The sequence below is a fragment of the Xenopus laevis genome, chromosome 1L, assembly GCF_017654675.1.
Source record: "Xenopus laevis strain J_2021 chromosome 1L, Xenopus_laevis_v10.1, whole genome shotgun sequence".
NCBI lineage: Eukaryota > Metazoa > Chordata > Amphibia > Anura > Pipidae > Xenopus > Xenopus laevis.
The window spans coordinates 199,674,206-199,694,864 of NC_054371.1; the positions used below are offsets into that span (position 1 = coordinate 199,674,206).

The 20,659-nt window shown below is 38.3% G+C and overlaps 1 protein-coding gene across 6 annotated transcripts in view; it reads left to right on the top strand.

The window, feature by feature from the left end:
• Window positions 1-20,659, top strand: part of arhgef28.L (Rho guanine nucleotide exchange factor 28 L homeolog) — a 142,148-nt gene that overhangs the window by 70,384 nt on the left and 51,105 nt on the right. The window contains exon 1 of one of the 6 annotated variants that reach the window (XM_018265172.2): window positions 3,747-4,277. The exons of 4 other annotated variants lie outside the window; for them this stretch is intronic. In XM_018265172.2, the coding sequence (XP_018120661.1) occupies window positions 4,193-4,277 (85 nt within the window). In that variant the 5' untranslated portion in view covers window positions 3,747-4,192. Of the gene's footprint in view, window positions 1-3,746; window positions 4,278-20,659 lie in introns of those variants that run through there. One more of the 6 variants, XM_018265188.2, reaches the window with a different exon arrangement.

Consider the following 20,659-nt stretch of genomic DNA (forward strand, 5'->3'; position numbering starts at 1 on the left):
AACATATAGTAACTGAGAAGCAGTGGTTTAGAGTGGACATATAGGGGGAAATTTACTAACCGGTGAAAATTCACTAGTGACGGCTTTGCACCCATCGATACACTTCGCCAGGCGAAAATTTGCTCAGGCAACGCTAATGTACTAAAATGCAAAGTTGCGTCCAGGGCGCCGAACGCTGACGAATTTTCCCTAGCCTTACGTCGGCAATCAAAGCGAAGATGCTCTAGCGTTCAACTATGCCTAGCGCAACTTCGTTAGAGGTCTTCGATCAGGCTAATTTGCATACGGCGGGAGATTATAAAGTTTAATGGACATATATGTTGCAACAAATACATTGCATTACACAAGTCCAGGGAACCTTAATAAAGACTATAGTTTGTGTTCCATATGTTAGAAAATGTATGGGGGGACCCTGTTACACCAAAAAAAACTTTTAAGCACTTTTGTAGGCTATCACTGAAAAAAGGAAAAGACGCCAGCGTTTTTTGGGACTTAGAAAATGTTTTCACTAAAAAGTAGGAAGTCCTATGCACTCCATTGCACTTAGCCTGGTCTGAGGTGGCGAAGGCAAGTCTGACAAAAGAGAGTAATGTTCAGTAAAATCTGCATCTTAGCAAATTTACGGAGTTACGTCCATTCGCCAGAGCGAAAATTTGCCTGGCTTTAGAGTGTGAAGCAATGCTAGCGTCTATCTCCTTCACTAGCGAAGTGTCGCCTGTGCCCGTTAGTAAATCTGCAAAGTAACGAAATGAGGCCATGCTGGCGAATCATCGCCAGCGTTAGTCACTTCGCCCTTTAGTAAATGTGCCCCATAGAGAATGTGTGGAGCAATATTATAGAGTGGTCATACAGTAGTTGAGCAGCGGTGTTCTAGTGTGGACATATTTAGCAGACAAGTAGCAGTTGTAACAGACTGTCAACCAGGAGCCCTGGAAAATCCTCTTAGTGAGACAGAAGACCCCTGCTGATACTGGTCTTCACTTGAATACACAGGAGCAAGGCTTAGGCAAGGAAAGAATAGAAGCGGGAATGGCCTTTTAAATTCAAGTGTTGCACAAAAAGCATCAGACTGAATTCTCGACTGAATTATAGCTAAAGTGCTCCCGGGCCACCTAACAGCAATATTCTAGTGGATATATAGCATATGAGTAGAAGTGTTGTAGCGTGGATCTGTAGTAGGTGAAAAAGGTGTTCTATAGTGGCAATTTATAAAACATTGGAGGATAAATGTTCTAGATAAACTGCTCCTGGGTGGACATATGTAGGACATATGTAGCTGAGTAACAGTGGATATGAAGTAGGTGGACTTATTGTAGGTGGGAAGCCGGCTTTTAGAGTTGACATGTCATAGTTGAGGAGTAGTAGCTGTAGTATTGGGTACCCACGCACCTCAATAATGCCCCTTAGATGCAATTTCTTCTTATTTGAATAACAGCGGTTAATTCATCAGTCTCACTGACATAACCCAGTATTTTGTATTCAAAATATGTTGAATATTTGTAGAGTTACAGTCTTCCAAATGGAAATTCCTCTGTAAGGGCACAATTCCTCCTCCTCAGTCCCTAGGCTTTGGCATATGCTTGTAGAAAGATTATTGATTAATCAGAAGTTACAGATTTACTTCCTCTTAGCCTAGGAGACACATTCCTACTACACGTTGCTCATGCATAATCACTGAGAATGAGGTCTACTTTTAAACAACACAATTAAGTAATACTGAAAGAATGGGTGAATATGACTAGGCAAGTATTTCACGAATACCAGTCATTTCAGGAATGCCCTGCGGGCTGTGGGTTTGCTATACCAATGGATGGTGGGGGGTGGACATAACATATCTCATACCTTAAATAGACTAAATGTTTGTTGTTTAAAGTCACTTTTGTAAGTTCCCTCTGTGATCACGTTACATTGTAGTCCTTAATAGCCAGCCAGCAAAGGATGCTGGGAGCTATGATTTGGTTATAGTTGGATGGCCTCTAAAACGGACTTGTGTGCATGTGAAAGGGAAATTCAACAAGAAAACCTACTCTGATGAGTTTGTGTAGTAACATGGAAATATTTTAGTCTTTGCCCATTAATCCATAGCAACCAATAAATCAAAATATTCACAAAGAACCCCCCATTTCACAACCATTGAAGAGAATGTGATACTGGCTACATAACCAGGGTTATATATGGATACACACAGGGTAGCTGCAACTCCTGGAACCAACCATAGCAAGGTGACTATTACAACCATGTTTTCATTTTTCTCTTACCTTCTTAAGAGCTTTGGCCCAAATAGTTGCAGCAGCTGACTGTGTCCAACTCAATTGGATCACAATTGCAAGCTGCCTTCCAAAGAACAATGTCATCTTTGTGTGACCACCTAATCTAGAGTATGCTTTGCCAACGCAAGTAGTATGATATAACGCCCACTTATAAGTGAAAATGCCATAATGCCAAAAATAAATATTCTAAAAACACGTGAAGCAGCAATGGCATTAATTAATGAAAATTTATGAAAGAGTATTTTTCTCCTTTACGCAACAAGTATCTCTTTTCATCTTGCATACATTTAACGTGGGCGAATGCAATCCAAACCATAGACAAAGCTGAACTTGGCATGGCGAGAGTTTAGGGGTTGAAACTCTATTGTAACAAATAATAAATCCTCGGCCAAGTAGATTTTACATATTAATATGGCCGCAAGGAGACAATGGCCTTACTTTGAGGCGAGTGCTCAGCATGTTTGTGTAGCCTTCATTATTAATCGCTACTATGCTAATTTGAAGCGCTAACTCATTGTTATGCATTAACTCGCCAACAAATACAGAGCTGGGAATTAATTTGAGGCAGAGCACAGAAGTGCTACTGTAGGCTTCCATACCAAGAACATCCATTGAAGGGAAGCAAGGAATGTTAACAAACTCAAATGTCATAGGCTTCCAAATGTGACATTTAAAAGGAACCACTGTCCGGCTCCCTTCGGCATAAAAAAAATCACTGTGCAGCGGCTTAGTAACGTGTTTATTGTATCTCTGCTGTAAAGGAGCTCATTTATTATTCATTATGGTTTCCTGTGCCGCTCTCATAGGCCTCTTGAGTGTGTGCGCTCGGAATCTGTTGGTGGGGTAGAAAACAAGTTGTCCCTGGCCACTTGTGCCGAGATTGTTGTTCAGGGATACAATGGAAGTATGGGCCGCTTGTTGTAAATCACTCACTAATCCCATTATGCATTGCTGCAATGTTACATGGAAACTGCCAGGATCTTAAAAAAAAAAACAACAACCCGCAGCTACTGTCTAAAATGAGCACAGGGAATATACACAATGGACTTATTTCTGAAGTTCATCTTTATTGGTGTAAAGTGATATTTGCTATCATTTACAGGGGCGGTGGGGTTTGCCTGTGCACAACATTCTAAGGTAACCAGGGTTTCGTACAAAAATCTTCCCTTAATGTTCTTGGCTAGCTTATAAATATTTATATATGAAGTCCTTCTTACTGTCTGGCTGGTAAGCTTTTCATGTCTCTTCATGAGTTGTATATATTTTATCCCCCCCCACTACTAACCCACTCTCTCTTGTGGATAACTTTAGTACCTAAATAGTTAAAGCTCAGTCCAACGTTCTATATTGCATTTCATATGCCGTCTGCCCCCCTATTACACTGTACCAAATATCCATTCTCCACAAGAGAAAGTTGGATGAAAGAAGACTGGCCCCCTAGAAGCAGCAGAAAGAAGTCTGGATGTATAAGCGGGCAGTCTCGCCTGTAGCATGCAAACATTACCCTACACAGTGGGATCTGTTTGCTCTGAGTGCTTTCACTCTGTTTGCTTACAAGTATATCTCACAAGCTGCAGCTTTGTGCAACCAGTTTCCATTAGCATGGAAATGAGAAGGTGAGTTAATGATTCATTGGCACAGATTGACCTTTCAAATAGCTCTGGACCATGATGCAGCTCAGCTCTTTTTCCCCCTGTAGTCTCCCTTTTTGATTTAATATTTACAGCCCGATCTGTCTACATGCCTGAGCGCCTGAAGAGAGCAAACATTTACAGCTTCTCCCTCCCCTGGGCAGAGAGGGCAATGTGATCCATCCTTGCTCATTCCTTTATTTTCCATCAGCTTGACTTGGTTTCTAAAGAATCACCAGGATCTGTGTTTTCAGCTGCAGGAACTGGCTGTATAGCCAGAACAAAAAAAATATGGATTCAGACTCAGACTCACCTTTCAATTATTCCTGGCCTACCTTTCCAAAAATGAGGATTCACAGAAGGTCATCTAAACAAGGTATACAGATATTGAATATAGTGTGTTTTGTACTCACTGGTACCAATATATTAGCTACGGTCAAGCAGTGTCACTTATGTTCATGTCCCATAGGACATTGACAGTACAGAAATTAGAAGATTAATTCCAGGATTAGCACGCAACTTCACAATTTTGTATTGTACTTGCTTTTTTAGCGTTTCGCAATCTTGATTCTTTTCCTTCAGCTAATATTTCCATTTTATTTATACTTTAAGAGAAGTTTTCCGTTGATGTGATAAATTTGTAGTAAAAATGAATCTGTAAATTTGCATGTGTACAGATCATTGGTACATGTCACACTGTTGATCTAAAGGATCCAGATGATATAGCAGCCCCCAATTATATATAAATGTGAATTTACTGAGAATAAGGGGCACATTTACAAAGCTCGAGTGAAGGATTCGAATTAAAAAAACTTCGAATTTCGAAGTGTTTTTTTGGCTACTTCGACCATCGAATGGGCTACTTCGACCTTCGACTACGACTTCGACTACGAATTCGACTACGATTCGAACTTAAAATCGTTCGACTATTCGACCATTCGATAATCGAAGTACTGTCTCTTTAAGAAAAACTTCGACCCCCTAGTTCGGCAGCTAAAAGCTACCGAACTCAATGTTAGCCTATGGGGAAGGTCCCCATAGGCTTGCCTGCGTTTTTTTTGATCGAAGGATATTCCTTCGATCGTTGGATTAAAATCCTTCGAATCGTTCGATTCGAAGGATTTAATCGTTCGATCGAACGAATAATCCTTCGATCGTTCGATCGCAGGATTTGCGATAAATCGTTCGACTTCGATATTCGAAGTCGAACGATTTTAGTTCCTGGTCGAATATCGAGGGTTAATTAACCCTCGATATTCGACCCTTAGTAAATCTGCCCCTTAATGTACAATTTACTGCTATGCTCTCTAACTTCACTTTCAGAATGTAAATAACTGCTACTAACAACCTGTGTATTTTCTCTCTAATGTCAAAGGGCAGGTCAATCCCAAAATAAAAAAATGCATTATAAAAGAAACACAATTATAAGTAACTTTGCAATATACTTTTATTACAAATGTTCTGTGTTTTTAAATTATTTGTATATGTATTGGAATTGAAAGCAGTGTTTGTGTCTGTCCCTTTCTATTCTCTGTCCTGGTGGCTCAGACTATTGATACAATATAAGACAAGGCAGCTGATTAACAGACTTGTCTTTGCTGGGGAACTAAGACTTTTGCAACATTGTTTAAAAAGTAACAACCAGGAGTTATTCAAATACTGCTTTCAATAGAGTTTGTTTTTACAAATAACTTTAAAAGCACCGGAAATTTTTAATACAGATATATTGGAAAGTTGCTTACAATTGTTTTCTTGTATTAGGAAAACGTTTATTTGGGGGTTGACTTGCCCTTTAAATCAAAGGCAATGCTAAATGATTTAAACAGCACTCTAGAGCAAGAGATACAAAACCAGTGCCAACAGATTATGCTTGCCATATTTTTGTACAGAGTATCAAGTAATGACTTCCCTGGTGCACATTTACTAACACACAGCAAATGCTAAATCACACACACTCACAAATGTACCTATACATAAATAAAAAAAATGCTGCATGGTGGTTGAACACCTTTGTGATTTATTAGGGGAATGAAATAAAAGTCGCAAAGCGCAAAACAATTTGCACAAATAATAATTAAAATTCACATTTCACAACATTGCAAATTCTCATTGCGCATTGCGAATTTTCATTGTGCATTACGAATTTTCATTGCGCATTGCCCACTTTTAAGAAGTGCTTGACGGCGTCGTTATCATTCGGAGCAAACGTAACAACTTTTAGTAATAAGTTTTATTACGTTGACTGTGCATTGGCGCAAACTATAAAACATGCAAATCTTCTTCCACTGTCGGAAGTGGTCCCTAAACAGTTTCCGGGTTTGCAAAAGCTATATTAAATTTGCGCAAAGGAAAATTTGTTTGCAAAGAGGATCAATTTTTCGCATTGTGAATTTTTTTTTATTACATTCCCCCATATGTTTGTTTTTTGTGCATAGAACTTTGGTAAATTAGGTGTATGCTGGGTTTGAATGTGTGGGATTATTGAAATCATCCAGTATAATGATATAGGCATGAACACATATGTGCCTTTGTGTAGATGTCAGAATAGCTGAAGGCATGATGTGGCTTCCACAGGGTTTTCCATAATTTGGATCTCAATACCTTAAGGGGGGGGAATGTAATAAAAGTTACAAAGAGCAAAACAATTTCCACTGTAGGAAGTGGTCGCTAAGGTTTCCAGGTTTGCAAAAGCTATATTAAATTTGTTTCGCATTCCGAATAGTTTTTCCGTTACTGAGTTTAATTACATTCCCCTGTAAATCTACCAAAAAATATTTTTGAAATGTAAGTAAATCCCATAAGTTTTTCCATCAATATAGATTAATGATCTCTTAGTTGGAATCAAATACAAGGTAATATACTGTTTTATTTAGGGATGCACCGAATCTACTATTTTGGATTCGGCCGAACCCCCCGAATCCTTTGCGAAAGATTCGGCCGAATACTGAACCAAATCCGAACCCTAATTTGCATATGCAAATTAGGGCTGGGAAGGGGATTTTTTTTTACTTCCCTGTTTTCTCACAAAAAGTCACGCGATTTCCCTCCCCACCCCTAATTTGAATATGCAAATTAGGATTCGGTTCAGCTGGGCAGGAGGATTCGGCCGAATCCGAATCCTGCTAACAAAGGCAGATTCCTGGCCGAATCCCGAACCGAATCCTGGATTCGGTGCATCCCTAGTTTTATTATTACATTCTTTTTTGCTTAGGATGGAGTCCCATAATTTAGAGCTTCCTGGATAAAAGGGTTTCTGGATAAGAGATCCCTTACCTGTATAGTCTTAATCTCATGTCATTTTCTACCCTGCCCAACTTTTTAAGTATATATGAGCCCAAGTTAGATCGGGGAAGGCATATTATCGTGCCATTTATGCATCAATAAGCTGCTGACGTCAAGTCCAAAGGTAAAATGTGCCCATCTAACGGGAGAATCACTCTGTACGTGGCTGTTGTGCTGCCCAGTGAGCTACTGTTTTCGCCAAATCTTTAAGGTTATGGACAAACAGGAACATAAAACCGCAGAAACTGTGCTGCAAGGTTTTTTTATTTACTGCTACTGTTTTCCTCCTGCTTCCATTTTTATTCATCTTTATCTTTTATTACTTTATTTAAATCCTTGGTATTTGTTTAAATAATTAAATAGTATAACATTTTTTGTTAAATGGTTTTATTCAGTTTTCAAGCATACAGAGTGTATCAAAATTTCTTGACCATCAAGAAAAGATGCAATCAAACATAGAACAGGGTTTCAAGTTTTCATCATGATTTCTTATAGGATACTGTAGTTGCAATGTTAGTATCGTATTTTGACAGTAATAAATTTAAATTTTTTGAAGATTTATTATACTCCGAGCATGTAAAAAGTCTGAATCCTAAATCCAGCTTCCCTGACCTAACGAGGTTGTATATAAGTCAATGGGAGAAGTCCCTATCCTATTTGGAAGTTTCTGTCGTCTGCGCTGGAATCAGCTCAAAATTTCGGACTTTTCTGGAAAAAATCCAAGAATTTGGTCTTTTCGGGAGAAAGCTTTTTTAAACAATAAATAAGGTACAATCGTGGATTGTTGTTTGGTTGGACTTTTTAAATTAAAATAATCAGTAAAATTAGGCCCTTAGAGGCCCATTTATCAAAATTCTGTTTTTAGTTTTAGTGGTTGTTGAAACCACGAAAAAAAAAAAAAAATTTCACTAAAACCATGAATGGCAAGTCATTTATTTAAACAACCTAACCATATAAAAAGCATGAATGAAAAAAAGAATGTGAAAAGAATCCAAATGAGGATACGAAACCCTCAAAATCCTTGTTTTCGTAAGAATTTTCATAGAAATAAAACTGTAGAAAAACCTGAAAGCCACAAAAAACACAAAGCACAGAAAGATTTTCCAGTTGAGAAAGGACAGCACCTATTGACTTCTTCATGACCTCGCCACCTTTTAGATGGCAACGTTTTCTGTTTGTGCTTTTCATGTTTATTTCTTTTAATAGTTTATGATTTTTTCGTGGTTTAGAGTAATTAGTATAATCCACTAATATAATCCACTGTTTTTAGCACTAAAAAATATTATTCATTGAAACGAAAAAAAAAGAAAAGAAATTATAACATTAGTAAATCAGCCCCATAATGAATAAGGTAGGAGCTAAACATGCTATTTGCCTATTTTAATTGTGAAATATTTGTAATTTTTTATGTTTCTTACTAAACAGGGCAAAATTAAAAAGTAAACTCACATGCTACTTCCTAAAAACACATTGAAAACATATCACCAGTCCACTGAGAAGCCCTCTGTAAAAGCATAACAAAGCATAACAAATACAGCAGATAGGGGAAGAGAATGGTTTGTTTATACAGGGAGCAGGAACATGAAATAAAATGTGGTTTCCTTTCCATTTCAGATTTTGACCTGTTTAGTGCAAGAAATAACAAAACATACATATTTCCTAGTAAAAATAATACTGTATGCTTAAATCATATTCAGCACAAGCCCTATTCATTGAATCATGTTCAAATTGTGGTATACTGCCCCTTCAATATGGCCATACAAGTATAAATAATTTCCTATAGTGAATGAACAGCCGGAAGGATGATCGCTCGGCATTTATGTTGAAGGGGTTGTTCACCTTCAAACTACTAGTTGGTTTCAGATAGATCACCAGAAATAACGACTGTTTCCACTATTTTCTCTGTCACCATTTTTCTAATACTAAAGCAGGGGTGTCCAAACTTTTTTCACCAAGGGCCATATGTGGTAAAATATACAAACAGCCGGGCCACTCACTGTGGACACGCCCATTTTGTGGCCACACCCCCTGATTACCATGTTCATTTTACAAATTTTAAATAAGTAACACACACATACAAACACACAGACAGATACACATACACACACACACACAGTGACACACATACATACAGTGACACACACATACACACAGTGACACACACACACAGTGAAACACATACATATAGTGACACACACAGACACACATACAGTGACACACACACACACACACACATACAGTGAGACACACACACACAGTGAAACACATACATACAGTGACACACACAATGACAGACACATACAGTGAGGCACACAAACATACAGTGACACACACACAGTGAAACACATACAGACAGACACACACACAGTAACTCACACACTCGATCTGTAACTGACTCCCTTGCCCGGCTGCAGCCTCACTAAATCCACCCCTCCCCCAAGCCAAGCACCGAGCAGTTACTCACAGTTCATCAGATGCACGAAATCCAGCCATGCTTTCAGTTGTTTACCGGCACCCCCTCCCTCCCCGCACTACACTAAACTCCAGTCACGGGGAGGGCGGAGTTTAGGACAAGCTTCCTCGAGTCTACACTGAAGCACTGTAGGTTCCGCCCTCTCAATGACGCCGTGGCAGGAAACTTTTTTTTCTGGATGCTGAGAGGGGGAGGGATTTTTGCACGCTGCGGGCCAATTAAAAATGGATATCGGGCCGCATTTGGCCCGCGGGCCGTAGTTTGGACACCCCTGTACTAAAGTATAAAGTGTCATTTTTAACCTTCTAAAGCAGCTCTGGGAGCAGGGGTCACCGACCCTGTAAACTGTTCTAAATTGATACATTTCTTATCTTTGTCCCTGCTGAGCAGATTCTCTGAGTTTCATTACCGACAGCTGTTAGAATGGATAGAATAATTGCTAATACTCCAGAGATGCTGCTGAGAAATGTATCAACTCAATGTTGCAAAAGTGTAACAGTTCAGAGTCTGCACCTGATTTACTGAGCTGTCAGATTCAAACACCAGAGACAGGGACATTCAACTTTAAACTTAGATTTTGGAAAAACAGTCAAATATAAATAATGGAAAGTAATTAAAAAAAAGTCACCCACCAAGGGCTATTATTGCACCGTAAGGGCAGACATTATTATATTCATAATTTATTTATAGGATTGGACACAAGGCTTTCTGATAGTGGCTACAAATGTTATGGATTTCTGTGTGTTGCTTTCATTTGATGGCAATGAGAGTTGATACAGTTGTACACCTGCACCTTATTGGCATTTCATTGACATCAGCAAAAAAAAAAAAAACGGCATATTTTAGCGTGTCAGTATCCCTTTAAAGCCACAAAGTCATCCAAATCTATTTGTACAAAGTACAGAACAGAATATTTTCTAAAATGTTCACTGCAGGTCTGTTTAATAGTTGCCTGGAAGCTGTGTTCTCTGTCAGGGTGAAGTTTTATAATTTGCTGAAATAAATCAGGATGTTTTAGAGGAACTATTTGTGTTTTAGCAATGGTAAAATCTTACTTTTTATAGAAAGTGGTTAGTTAACTTTTTTTAGTCAGAGTGCCATTGTTTCCAGTAAAATACACGTGTGTTTGGTGTATGGTAGATGTGCCTGGAATTCTGGAACACAAACACATTTCCATTGAAATTCATTGCACAGAGCAAGATTTTTATAAACTTGTAAGGTGGGACTATGTCTCTGTATACCATAAATATGGTATTTGCCTTATTTCATGTATTATAGAAATGTTTTCATTGTATATATTTTACTAGTGGCATTCAGTAAAATTCAGTTATTCTGAATTATTCAGTAACTACCGGTATTCACTTATTCTGCCTTGGTGGAGGTTGGCTCTGGATCGCAGAACCAGAAAGGAATGGGGTTTTGGGGAAATGGGTGCTTAATTGGACTTCGCTGTTGTGATATTGTCTGTAGTGTTCATGGGCAGTTTGGATTTTTCCAAGATGATTATCTTACTTCTTTTTATGTCAGCTGATTCAGTATACATTTCAAGTCCAAGTTTATCTGACCGTTGATCCCCAAACATACAGTCAACCGGGGTGCCGCGGGTGTGATTGCACCTGTGCCTGCACCACCTTAGGGCCCTGATGGATGATTGCACCAGAACGAATTCGGCAAAAAAAATTGTACCTGAAGAAAGGACTATGGTTACTGCAGTCACCATAACGTTTGATCATCGATTCTTTTGCTTTTCTCTTTACACAGTTTTTTTGGGGGGAGGGGAATGGGTTAAGTATTTTAGCTGTGTTGTGAAAACTCTGCCAGATGCTTGGCGGATTTGTTTCATTTTATGAGTTTGCGTCATACAGTTAATTGCAGTTCCTGGGGCAGTGTGTTTTGGAAGAAAGACCGTTAACTTCATAACTAGTGAATTCAGATTATTTGTTTCTGAAAGTCCTAATGCCTAAAACCACTGGCACATCTAGGGGGTTATTTACTAAACTCAAAAATTTGTGATTTTTTTAAATAATATCTGACTTTTATAAAATCCTGAATTTTTCAGAATTTACTAAACCCCAAGGATGGAAAAGTCTGAATCAGAAAATCTGGCATCTCTGACCTGTCGCAGTTGCAAATAAGTCAATGGGAGAAGTCTCAATGATTTTTTGATGTGCGCTGGGTTTCGTGCAATACCCAAGCGTTTTCGGAGTTTTTGGGCAAAAAGCAAAAGAAATCTGATTTTTTTAGGTGAAAAAATTGTGAATATCTGATTTTTTTCCCAAAAAGCAGATTTTTGGGAAAATGCAATAATAAATAAACATAAAAAACCCAGATCGGATTTGATCGGACTTTGTAGCAGAAATTGTTGAGATAAAATTTGACTTTGGTAAATAACCCCTATAGTGTTTCTCTGCTGGGTAAGATACATTGTAGGAGAAAAGCTACATGTGCCACTGCCATTAGTACTTTCAGTCTCCCTATGACTACTGTCATGTTACTTCCTGTAAAGATTGTGACAAATAGGAGGCAAGCTATGTAAATTAGCAGATAACGTAGACATGCGCAGCACGTTTTCAAGCTCCTACTGCCCATACTCTGCATTATATAGTGTTTCAGCGTTCTGACGTGGTCCTGTCTTAAAAGGGGTCAACGACCCCCTGCGCCTGTACTAAAAGATGTCACAGAGAAAAACGCTAACTTGTCAGGTAAATAACTTAACAATGATTGCATTTTTTAATACCTTTAAAGACAGCTTTTAGAATTGATACAATAGTTGATAATATTCCACAGATGCTGCTGAGAAATGTATCAACTAATATGGCAAATTGTAACAGTTCAGAATCTTTAAGTTCAACTTTAATTTATTAAAAAAGGTTAAAAATAAAATATGCTAAGCATTTGAAAAAAGTCTGTATTTCTTTTTATAATATCCAAGGCTATTCTGATCCCAAGATCTATAGTTAGTACACATATTGGTATATAAAGTTGATATATGTGGTTGTATAGATAGGCCTGTGTAAGTATGTGCATATATGTGCACTGGGGTCCATTATGAAGGGTGGAACTTGATGGGCTTTTGTTTTGTTTTTTTTCAACCCAAATTAACTGTGTAACCATGAAATGGGTTTGGCTGTGGTTAGTATATTGAAAGTTTATGTCAAAGCAGAACTTTAGTCAATATTACCTACAACACTGATTAGTGGATACTTCTCTGCATCTACAGACATGCCAAGCAGCTCACTTTGCAACAATGGGTTTTTAAGAGTCTGCAGGAATTATAGCTGTAACATTGTTCATTCATATATATTTTACATTTTGTGCTCTATTGTGTTTTGACAATGTAGTGCATTGTTCTGTATCTGGCTGTCTTTACAGAAGCGTCTATTAAATATATGAATCAAGCATGAACCATAGATAAAATATAATTTGTTTTCTTTAATTGAAATGTAACACTAGGTAATAGAAATAAAAAATAAGGAAAGCTGTAGCAAGACAGTTTGAAAGCAATTTACTCAAGACTGAAACTAAAGGAAACAAAGTAATGGAAAATTATACTGTAATTTTTTTATTATTGTCATTGGGGAAATGTAAAGATATGATTAAAAAAGTTATGATATGATGATAATCATATCATACCCGCAATGTGAGGTGCCAGTTTATTGAAAAGTTTATTTATCTAGCATATGTTCTACAGTGCTGCTCAATACAATGAAGTAAAATAAACACAATGCAACAAACATAAATTAGGCAAATGTAACAAATACAAGACAGTACAAAGCTACAAAAGTATAGTATAAGTCTAGGGGCAAAGCCCATATAGGCTAAGTTATATATGATTGTACTGGTTTATCTGTGCGACTTTCTTCTGGTTGCTCGGTGTCAGGAGCCCTCCGGAACAGAGTTCCACTTTGGTTCCAAGATGGTGGCGCACATGGACGCTTCGCAACGGCGTATCACAAAGTGTGACATCATCGTTTCGGCACAAAAATTAAAAAGAAAAGAACGCCAGAGTCGTGGGTTCAATGCCCAAATATAGATCTTTCTTTGTAAAGCTCATGTGTGCTCCTAAATTACTTTTCTGCTTAATTCATTGGTTCCTGACCCCCAGCTTTGTTCCTGACTATGCTTTTCATTGCTTGCCCTGATCTTTTTTGCCTGGATATGACATGAACTCTCAACTCCTTTGGATACTTCAAACTGGACTTTTCTGCATACTTGCTTCCTCCTTGGTCTGGACTCCAACCTATAAGTGCAGCTAGGCTCTGACACTCTGGTTTCCTCCCAGGTTAATTGGCTCCTAATAAAACAACATATTGTGTGCGCTGTGTGAATATGGCTGGGACCTTAGATTGTAAGCTCCACTAGAGCAGGGACTGAGCTAAAAGATGGGAAATCCCTGCAAAGCAATGTGCTTCTTGTGTGCACCAATAAAAGCAAGTATAGGAGGATTTGGCTTTGATTCAAAGGAACAAATTTACTTAAAGGAAAACTATACCCCCAAAACGAATACTTAAGCAACAGATAGTTTATATCAAATTGAATGACATATTCAAGAATCTTACCAAACTGGAATATATATTTAAGTAAATATTGCCCTTTTACATCTCTTGCCTTGAACCACCATTTCGTGACTCTATCTGTGCTGCCTCAGAGATCACCTGACCAGAAATACTACAACACTAACTGTAACAGGAAGAAGTGAGGAAGCAAAAGGCAGAACTCTGTCTGTTAATTGGCTCATGTGACCTAACATGTGGTTTGTATGTGAGTACAGTGAATCCTACGATCCCAGGGGGCGGCCCTTATTTTTTAAAATGGCAATTTTCTATTTATGATTACCCAATGGCACATACTACTAAAAAAGTATATTATTATGATAATGGTTCATTTACACGAAGCAGGGTTTTACACATGAGCTGTTTTACTCAGTATCTTTTAATAGAGACCTACATTGTTTGGGGGGTATAGTTTTCCTTTAAGGGGCAAATCTTCACCACGGAAGGCTCCTCCACACTTTGGCCAACTTTGTCAGACATTTATTAGTAGCACATACTCTTATTTATCAAATTGCAAAGTTACGTCTCTGGAGACGAACGCTATCAAAGTTTCGTCAGGAAAAATTTGTCAGTGTGGGCATTTCTTAGTGAACTTTGGCTAGCATTACTTTCTTCCTAGTGAAACTTTTTTTAAAATACTTACGCATATGTCAATTTAAATAGAACTGTATGCATTTATTAGTGATGTTGGTGAAATTGCTTGAAATGGCCACTTATTATTAAAAATGTCCAAGGAATCAAAATAAATACAAAACAGATCCTCTATTGTCTTAGACATGAACCCACCCTAAAACAAATGTGGAATGAGCATCAAATGGTTAAAAAAAATGTACAAAAAAATATATTTAACAGTTAAAACTTTTAAACATTTGTGTGAAACATATAGTAAGGGGAATATGCATGAAGCGGAGCTCACCCATCCATCGTTTATGAAGCACGTCTCTCCTCCAGCGGCATCCCGCGAGAACTCTACAGGTGCACACACTCCCGAATCAATTCAGCAAAGGATGAGTTCAGCGCTATGGGCGCTCAGCCGGATAGAAGTAAGAGGCGTGTATTCTTCATAAAAAAAATATGGCTTTATTATAGCAAACAATGTGACAAAAGGTTGCAAGTAACCGTGCAAATCAGCCTACGCGTTTCGTGCCCATCAGAGCTCTGATGAAGTGCTGGTAGTCATGGGCACGAAACGCGTAGGCTGATTTGCACGGTTACTTGCCACCGTTTGTCACATTGTTTGCTATAATAAAGCCACATTTTTGATGGAGAATACACGCCTCCTGCTTCAATCCGGCTGAGCACCCATAGAGATGAACTCATCCTTTGCTGAAAACTTTTAAACATAATTCCACATTAAAATATATAAAAAAAAAACAACGTTTTTTTTTTTTTATGACTTTTCAGCATACAGGATATGATGTCACTGACATAAGATTGTTGATAATGTAGCTTGATAATGTCCCTGTAAATTACCATTACTGCGAATGTAGTAATCTAGTGACAGCCCTTTAGTAAATCTGCCCCATAGTGTCAACTGTGACTTGTACCTGTTGCAGTGTTTGTCTGATTTTCCTGCTATGATGAGCCATTGCTAGTGATTGGGCCATTTTCCTATACGTTCACCAGACATAACATCTCCTGCCACAGCCTGCATATAAATCTGTTGAATTAGTGACAATACCATCATGGCCCTGGCTATTTCTTTTGAAATAACATGACAATATTTGGTGAAGATAGAAAAAAATGAGATTTACCATTTATATGCTAAATCATATACCTTGCTCTCGGCATACACAGGAAAGGTTTTTCTTAAGAAAGAAACAGCACAAGATATGAAATGCCGTGACTGCTAAAAACTGCCAAAAAAGTTCTTGCTGAAACAGTTCGTGTACTGGAAATGATTGTTAAATATTAACCCAAATTCCCGCTGCTGGGGGTAATGCCTTTTGCATGAACCTGAACAAATATACAGGAGGTGTTTTGTCTGGTGACTGTATAAGAAAATGGAAAACAATATGAAATAGCACTCTGTGTACTCACAGGCAGTTTCTAAACAAATGTGGGATTGCTGTGCGTAAGATCTAAATAGAAGCCATTCTGTACATAACTAGGGGTGGAGTGTGAACGCCGTGCCATTCATTATCTGACATACAACAAAACCACAGTTATGCTTGATCTAGATCTCCACCAAAAACTGATTTCTTTTTGCAGTTTGCCTACTATTACCCCTATAGGTTTTTTGTGTCTTTTTTAATGTTATCACCAATTTTTGCAAGTGATCTTTTATTAGATTTCTGTTACAAGCACAACCCTCTTCTTAACCCCCTGGATGTAAAATGACTACACTAGTACAGAACAGCACAAACTAATAAAGGGGGGGTTCACCTTTAAGTTAATTTTAGTATGTTATAGAATGGCTAATTCTAACCAATTTTTCAATTGCCCTTCATTTTTCTGTCCAGCTCTGTTCACATGGGGGTCGCTGCAGGGCCGGATTTACATAGTGGGCGCCCCTAGGCCCACTACCGGTCGTCACCCCTGTACCCTCTAGGGGAACAGGAGCAATGGGGATTGGCGCACAGGAAATTTATTAAATGATTGTATCTCCAGCACATCGCCAGTGTTTTTGAACAAATGTGGGTGTGGTTGGGCAGCACGACGCCCCCCTAAAATCCTGCCACCCTAGGCCCGGGCCTAGGTGGCCTTTCCACAAATCCGGGCCTGGGTTGCTGACTCCATCTAAAAACACATGTTCTGTAAGGCAACACATTTATAGTTATTGCTACTTTTTATTACTTTTATTTCTATTCTGATCTTCTCCTATTCATATCCCAGTCTCTTATTCAAATCAGTGCATAGTTGCTAGGGTCATTTGGACCCTAGCAACCAGATTGCAGAAATTGCAAACTGGAGAGCTGCTGAACAAAAAAAAGCTAAATAACTCAAAAACTATAATAAAACATAAAAAACAATTGCAAATTGTCTCAGAATATCTCTCTCTATATCATATTAAAAGTTGTATTAGTAAATAGTGGAACAATAAAAACACATTAAAGGTTTTTATCCAAAGATGTAAGAATTGCAAGAAAATTGCAATTGAAAATTTTGCAAATTTTTCAATTCAAATGTTAGTAAATATCCCCCAAAAGTGCCTATTTTACATTTCTAGGCATACAAAATGATACAAAGGAGTTGTGGGAGCTCTCTATAGCCAATTAAATGGAAGTGTGTCTGACCTGGCTAACTTTCATTCAGCAAACAAAATAAATGCATAATAAATACTTAAACAAACAAATACATGTTGAACTTAATACCATTTTAAAGCAGAATGAAGAATTCTAGAGGCTTTTTCTGTATGTGTGTGGTCTTTTCATGCCATGGCGACTCTGTCGGAAAAAATACAATTTAGATGAAACGGCTAATCCCTACACAGCTTTTATTTCAGGTACCGGAGTAATGTGGTTAGGCTCCCGGTAACTCCTTTCTGCTCATGTTTAGAGGCAGTGGATACTGGTTCTGCTGGTACCAGGAGTTTATCAGGCGCATGCTCGCATTTCAGCTGCACCTCTTGTTTCTAAATGGTTTCATGCCTGTATTCGCATATTTTGATTTCATCTCCTTTTTAGTACATACTCCACATTACCATACTTGTTATCCTGACAAAACCAGTCCTTGTTCCTTGTAAATATACAAGAAAGCGATGGACACTCAAAGATCCACAGAGGCCAAAGCCTAGGCTATGTAGATGCTGTCTTAAATAACGGTTTTTTCTTTAAAAGATGACCTGTCGCCCAGATATAAAATGCTGTGTAATAAAAGTCCTTTTCAAATGAAACATGAAACCAAAATCTCTTTATCAAAGCATCCATACCTGTAACAAAGGTTTTGGAACATTTCAGCTATCAATCATGTATTACCTGCCCCACCTCTATGGCTCAGGCTTAGAGATGGGCAGTAATTTACTTTCACTTTCCATTCAGCACTTCCTAGATGTCACTGACCTTCTCACATTCCCCCCTCCATCCTCACCATCTAATTGTGTAGCCAGTGCAAGGACATGCGCATCAGGTCTCCCATTCTGGCACATAAACAAGATTTTGGGATGATGCAAAGCTTGCCTTAATAAAAGTGTCCACAAAATGGCGGCTGCCTGCTTGATGTGATTGTGAATTCCAAGGCTGAAGGAAACAAATAACACTGATAATTTATATATTGTAAGTAAAGTTTATTTTGCTTGTCAAACTCAACAGAATATCATTTGGAATCATCTTGTAGGGTGACAGGTCCCCTTTAACTTTAGGTCTTGGTGACCTCTGTGTCTATGTTTTCCACTGAAGGTCTGGGGCTGGTGCGCCAGGACCACACTTTTTTGTTGAGTTTTCAACTCTGTGTTTGACATGTGTTTTTGACCCTTGTTCCCTGTACCTGATAAATAATTGAATATGTATGTTTAAGAAATTTTATACGTTTAGACACCCAGCATTCCACTTCTGAAATACCCCATAGACTAACCTGATAGCTTTAACCAGCAAATAAACCGACTCTTTTCCCTAGCCACGTGCATAAGGTTGATTATATACATGCTTTGGCCTGAGGCACTAAAGACTTAACATTTTCCCTATGGATTGTAACATATAATTATCATATGTTGTTGCTTGTTATTGTTCTCAGGATTCTTTGAAGGAAGGTTTTAGTGTCTCACAAAATACCAAATGAATATGGGTGGAAATAACATTTTTTGGTTAATTACAGCTTGGACCATTGCCTATTCCTAGGTGTGAAATGCTTGGTTTAATGTTTGGATTAAGATCAGCCCATGAAGAACTAAAGAGCTAAACATTATTCCTTATTTCTTTAGTTGTGGATGCACAAACCATAGCAACCAGTGCCTGGTTTTGTTCTAGGAAACTGTTTTTTTGTAACTGACCAACTGCACAGAAGAATTTTAATGACTTTATGATCCCAAATTTGTTCCTAGGTGCCAGCTTTCACCTCATAAGCTATTATTATTGAAAACAGGTGCTTTAAGCAGAAATGAAGTAATTTAACCATGAGCATAAAGCATGTCACATGTAGCAGGTATAACACTTTATTATAGTGCAATCCTCAGATGGTACAGCAAGCCCAGCAACAGCATCTGTAGAATCACATAATGCAACTGTCTTTCCATGATTTAAAATGACAATATAATATATTCAATATTATATATTAATATTGGTCCACGTCGCTAGTGCTGTGCTCTCTGCACTAGAAGAGCCAAATCCTGATTGAAAACCGGAAATTTGTCTCTTAGTTACCAGGAGCGGCCTTGGCGGAGCGCCCCTGTACATATATATATCTAAATATAATGTATGTATATAATAGATAAAAAATATAAAAATATGCATTAAAGGAACAGTAACACCAAAAAATATAAGGATGGCGTATTTGCTTCAGAAACACTCCTATAGTTTATATAAAGACGCTGCTGTGCAACAATTGAGGCAATTGAAATAGGGCTAAATGGCACAAGCTGAATAGTGAATAACAGATAAGCTTTGTAGGACACCATTATATTCTACAAAGCTTATCTGCTGTATAACCTGAACCTTTTTCTTGTTTGAATGGCTGCCCCCACGGCTACACAACAGCTTATTTATATAAACTAAAGTAGTGTTTCTGAAGCAAACACAGCAGTTTTATCAGTTCAGGGCAAGAGTAGATGATATTTTAATTATTTTAAAGCACTTTAATTTTTTTAGTGACATTGTTCCTTTAAGAGCATTATATAAATGCTTTGTAGAAATGACTTTCCTTTCAACTTCAAGCTACAAAACAGAGGACATTGTAGGGAAGCCATTATAAGGTCAATTATTCTTGAAGGTAACGTGTGAAGTTTCTCCCAAGTTTGACCACTGCAACTGTTTTCTTGGGCTCTTTACATTTATGAAGACTTTCTATGGCTTTTGATGTTAAAGGAATTGTTCAGTGTAAAAATAAAAACTGGGTAAATAGATAGGCTGTGCAAAATAAAAAATATTTCTAATATAGTTAGTTAGCCAAAAATGTAATGTATAAAGGCTGGAGTGATTTGATGTATAACATGTCAGTCAGATCACTACTTCCTGATTTTCAGCTCTCTTGGTTTACACTGACTGGTTACCCTGGCTACCAGGCAGCAGGGCCGGCCTTAGGCCAATTGGACCAATTGGGCCCAATTGGGCCCCGCACCTCTGGGGGGCCCCGCACCACAGGGCAGCACAGATAATATTTCCCTCAGCACATGATGCTGCCTGGCCTGCCCCCAACTTTGAGAGTCCAGCCCATCCCCAAATCCATAGGTCTAGCCTGCCCCCAACTCTCATATGCCCAGCTTTCCTCCAACCTTGCTAGGCCCTGCCTGCCCCCAATCCAACCAAGCCTGCTCCCAAGCTGAATCGGCCCAGCCCCAAACTAATTGGCCCAGTCCAC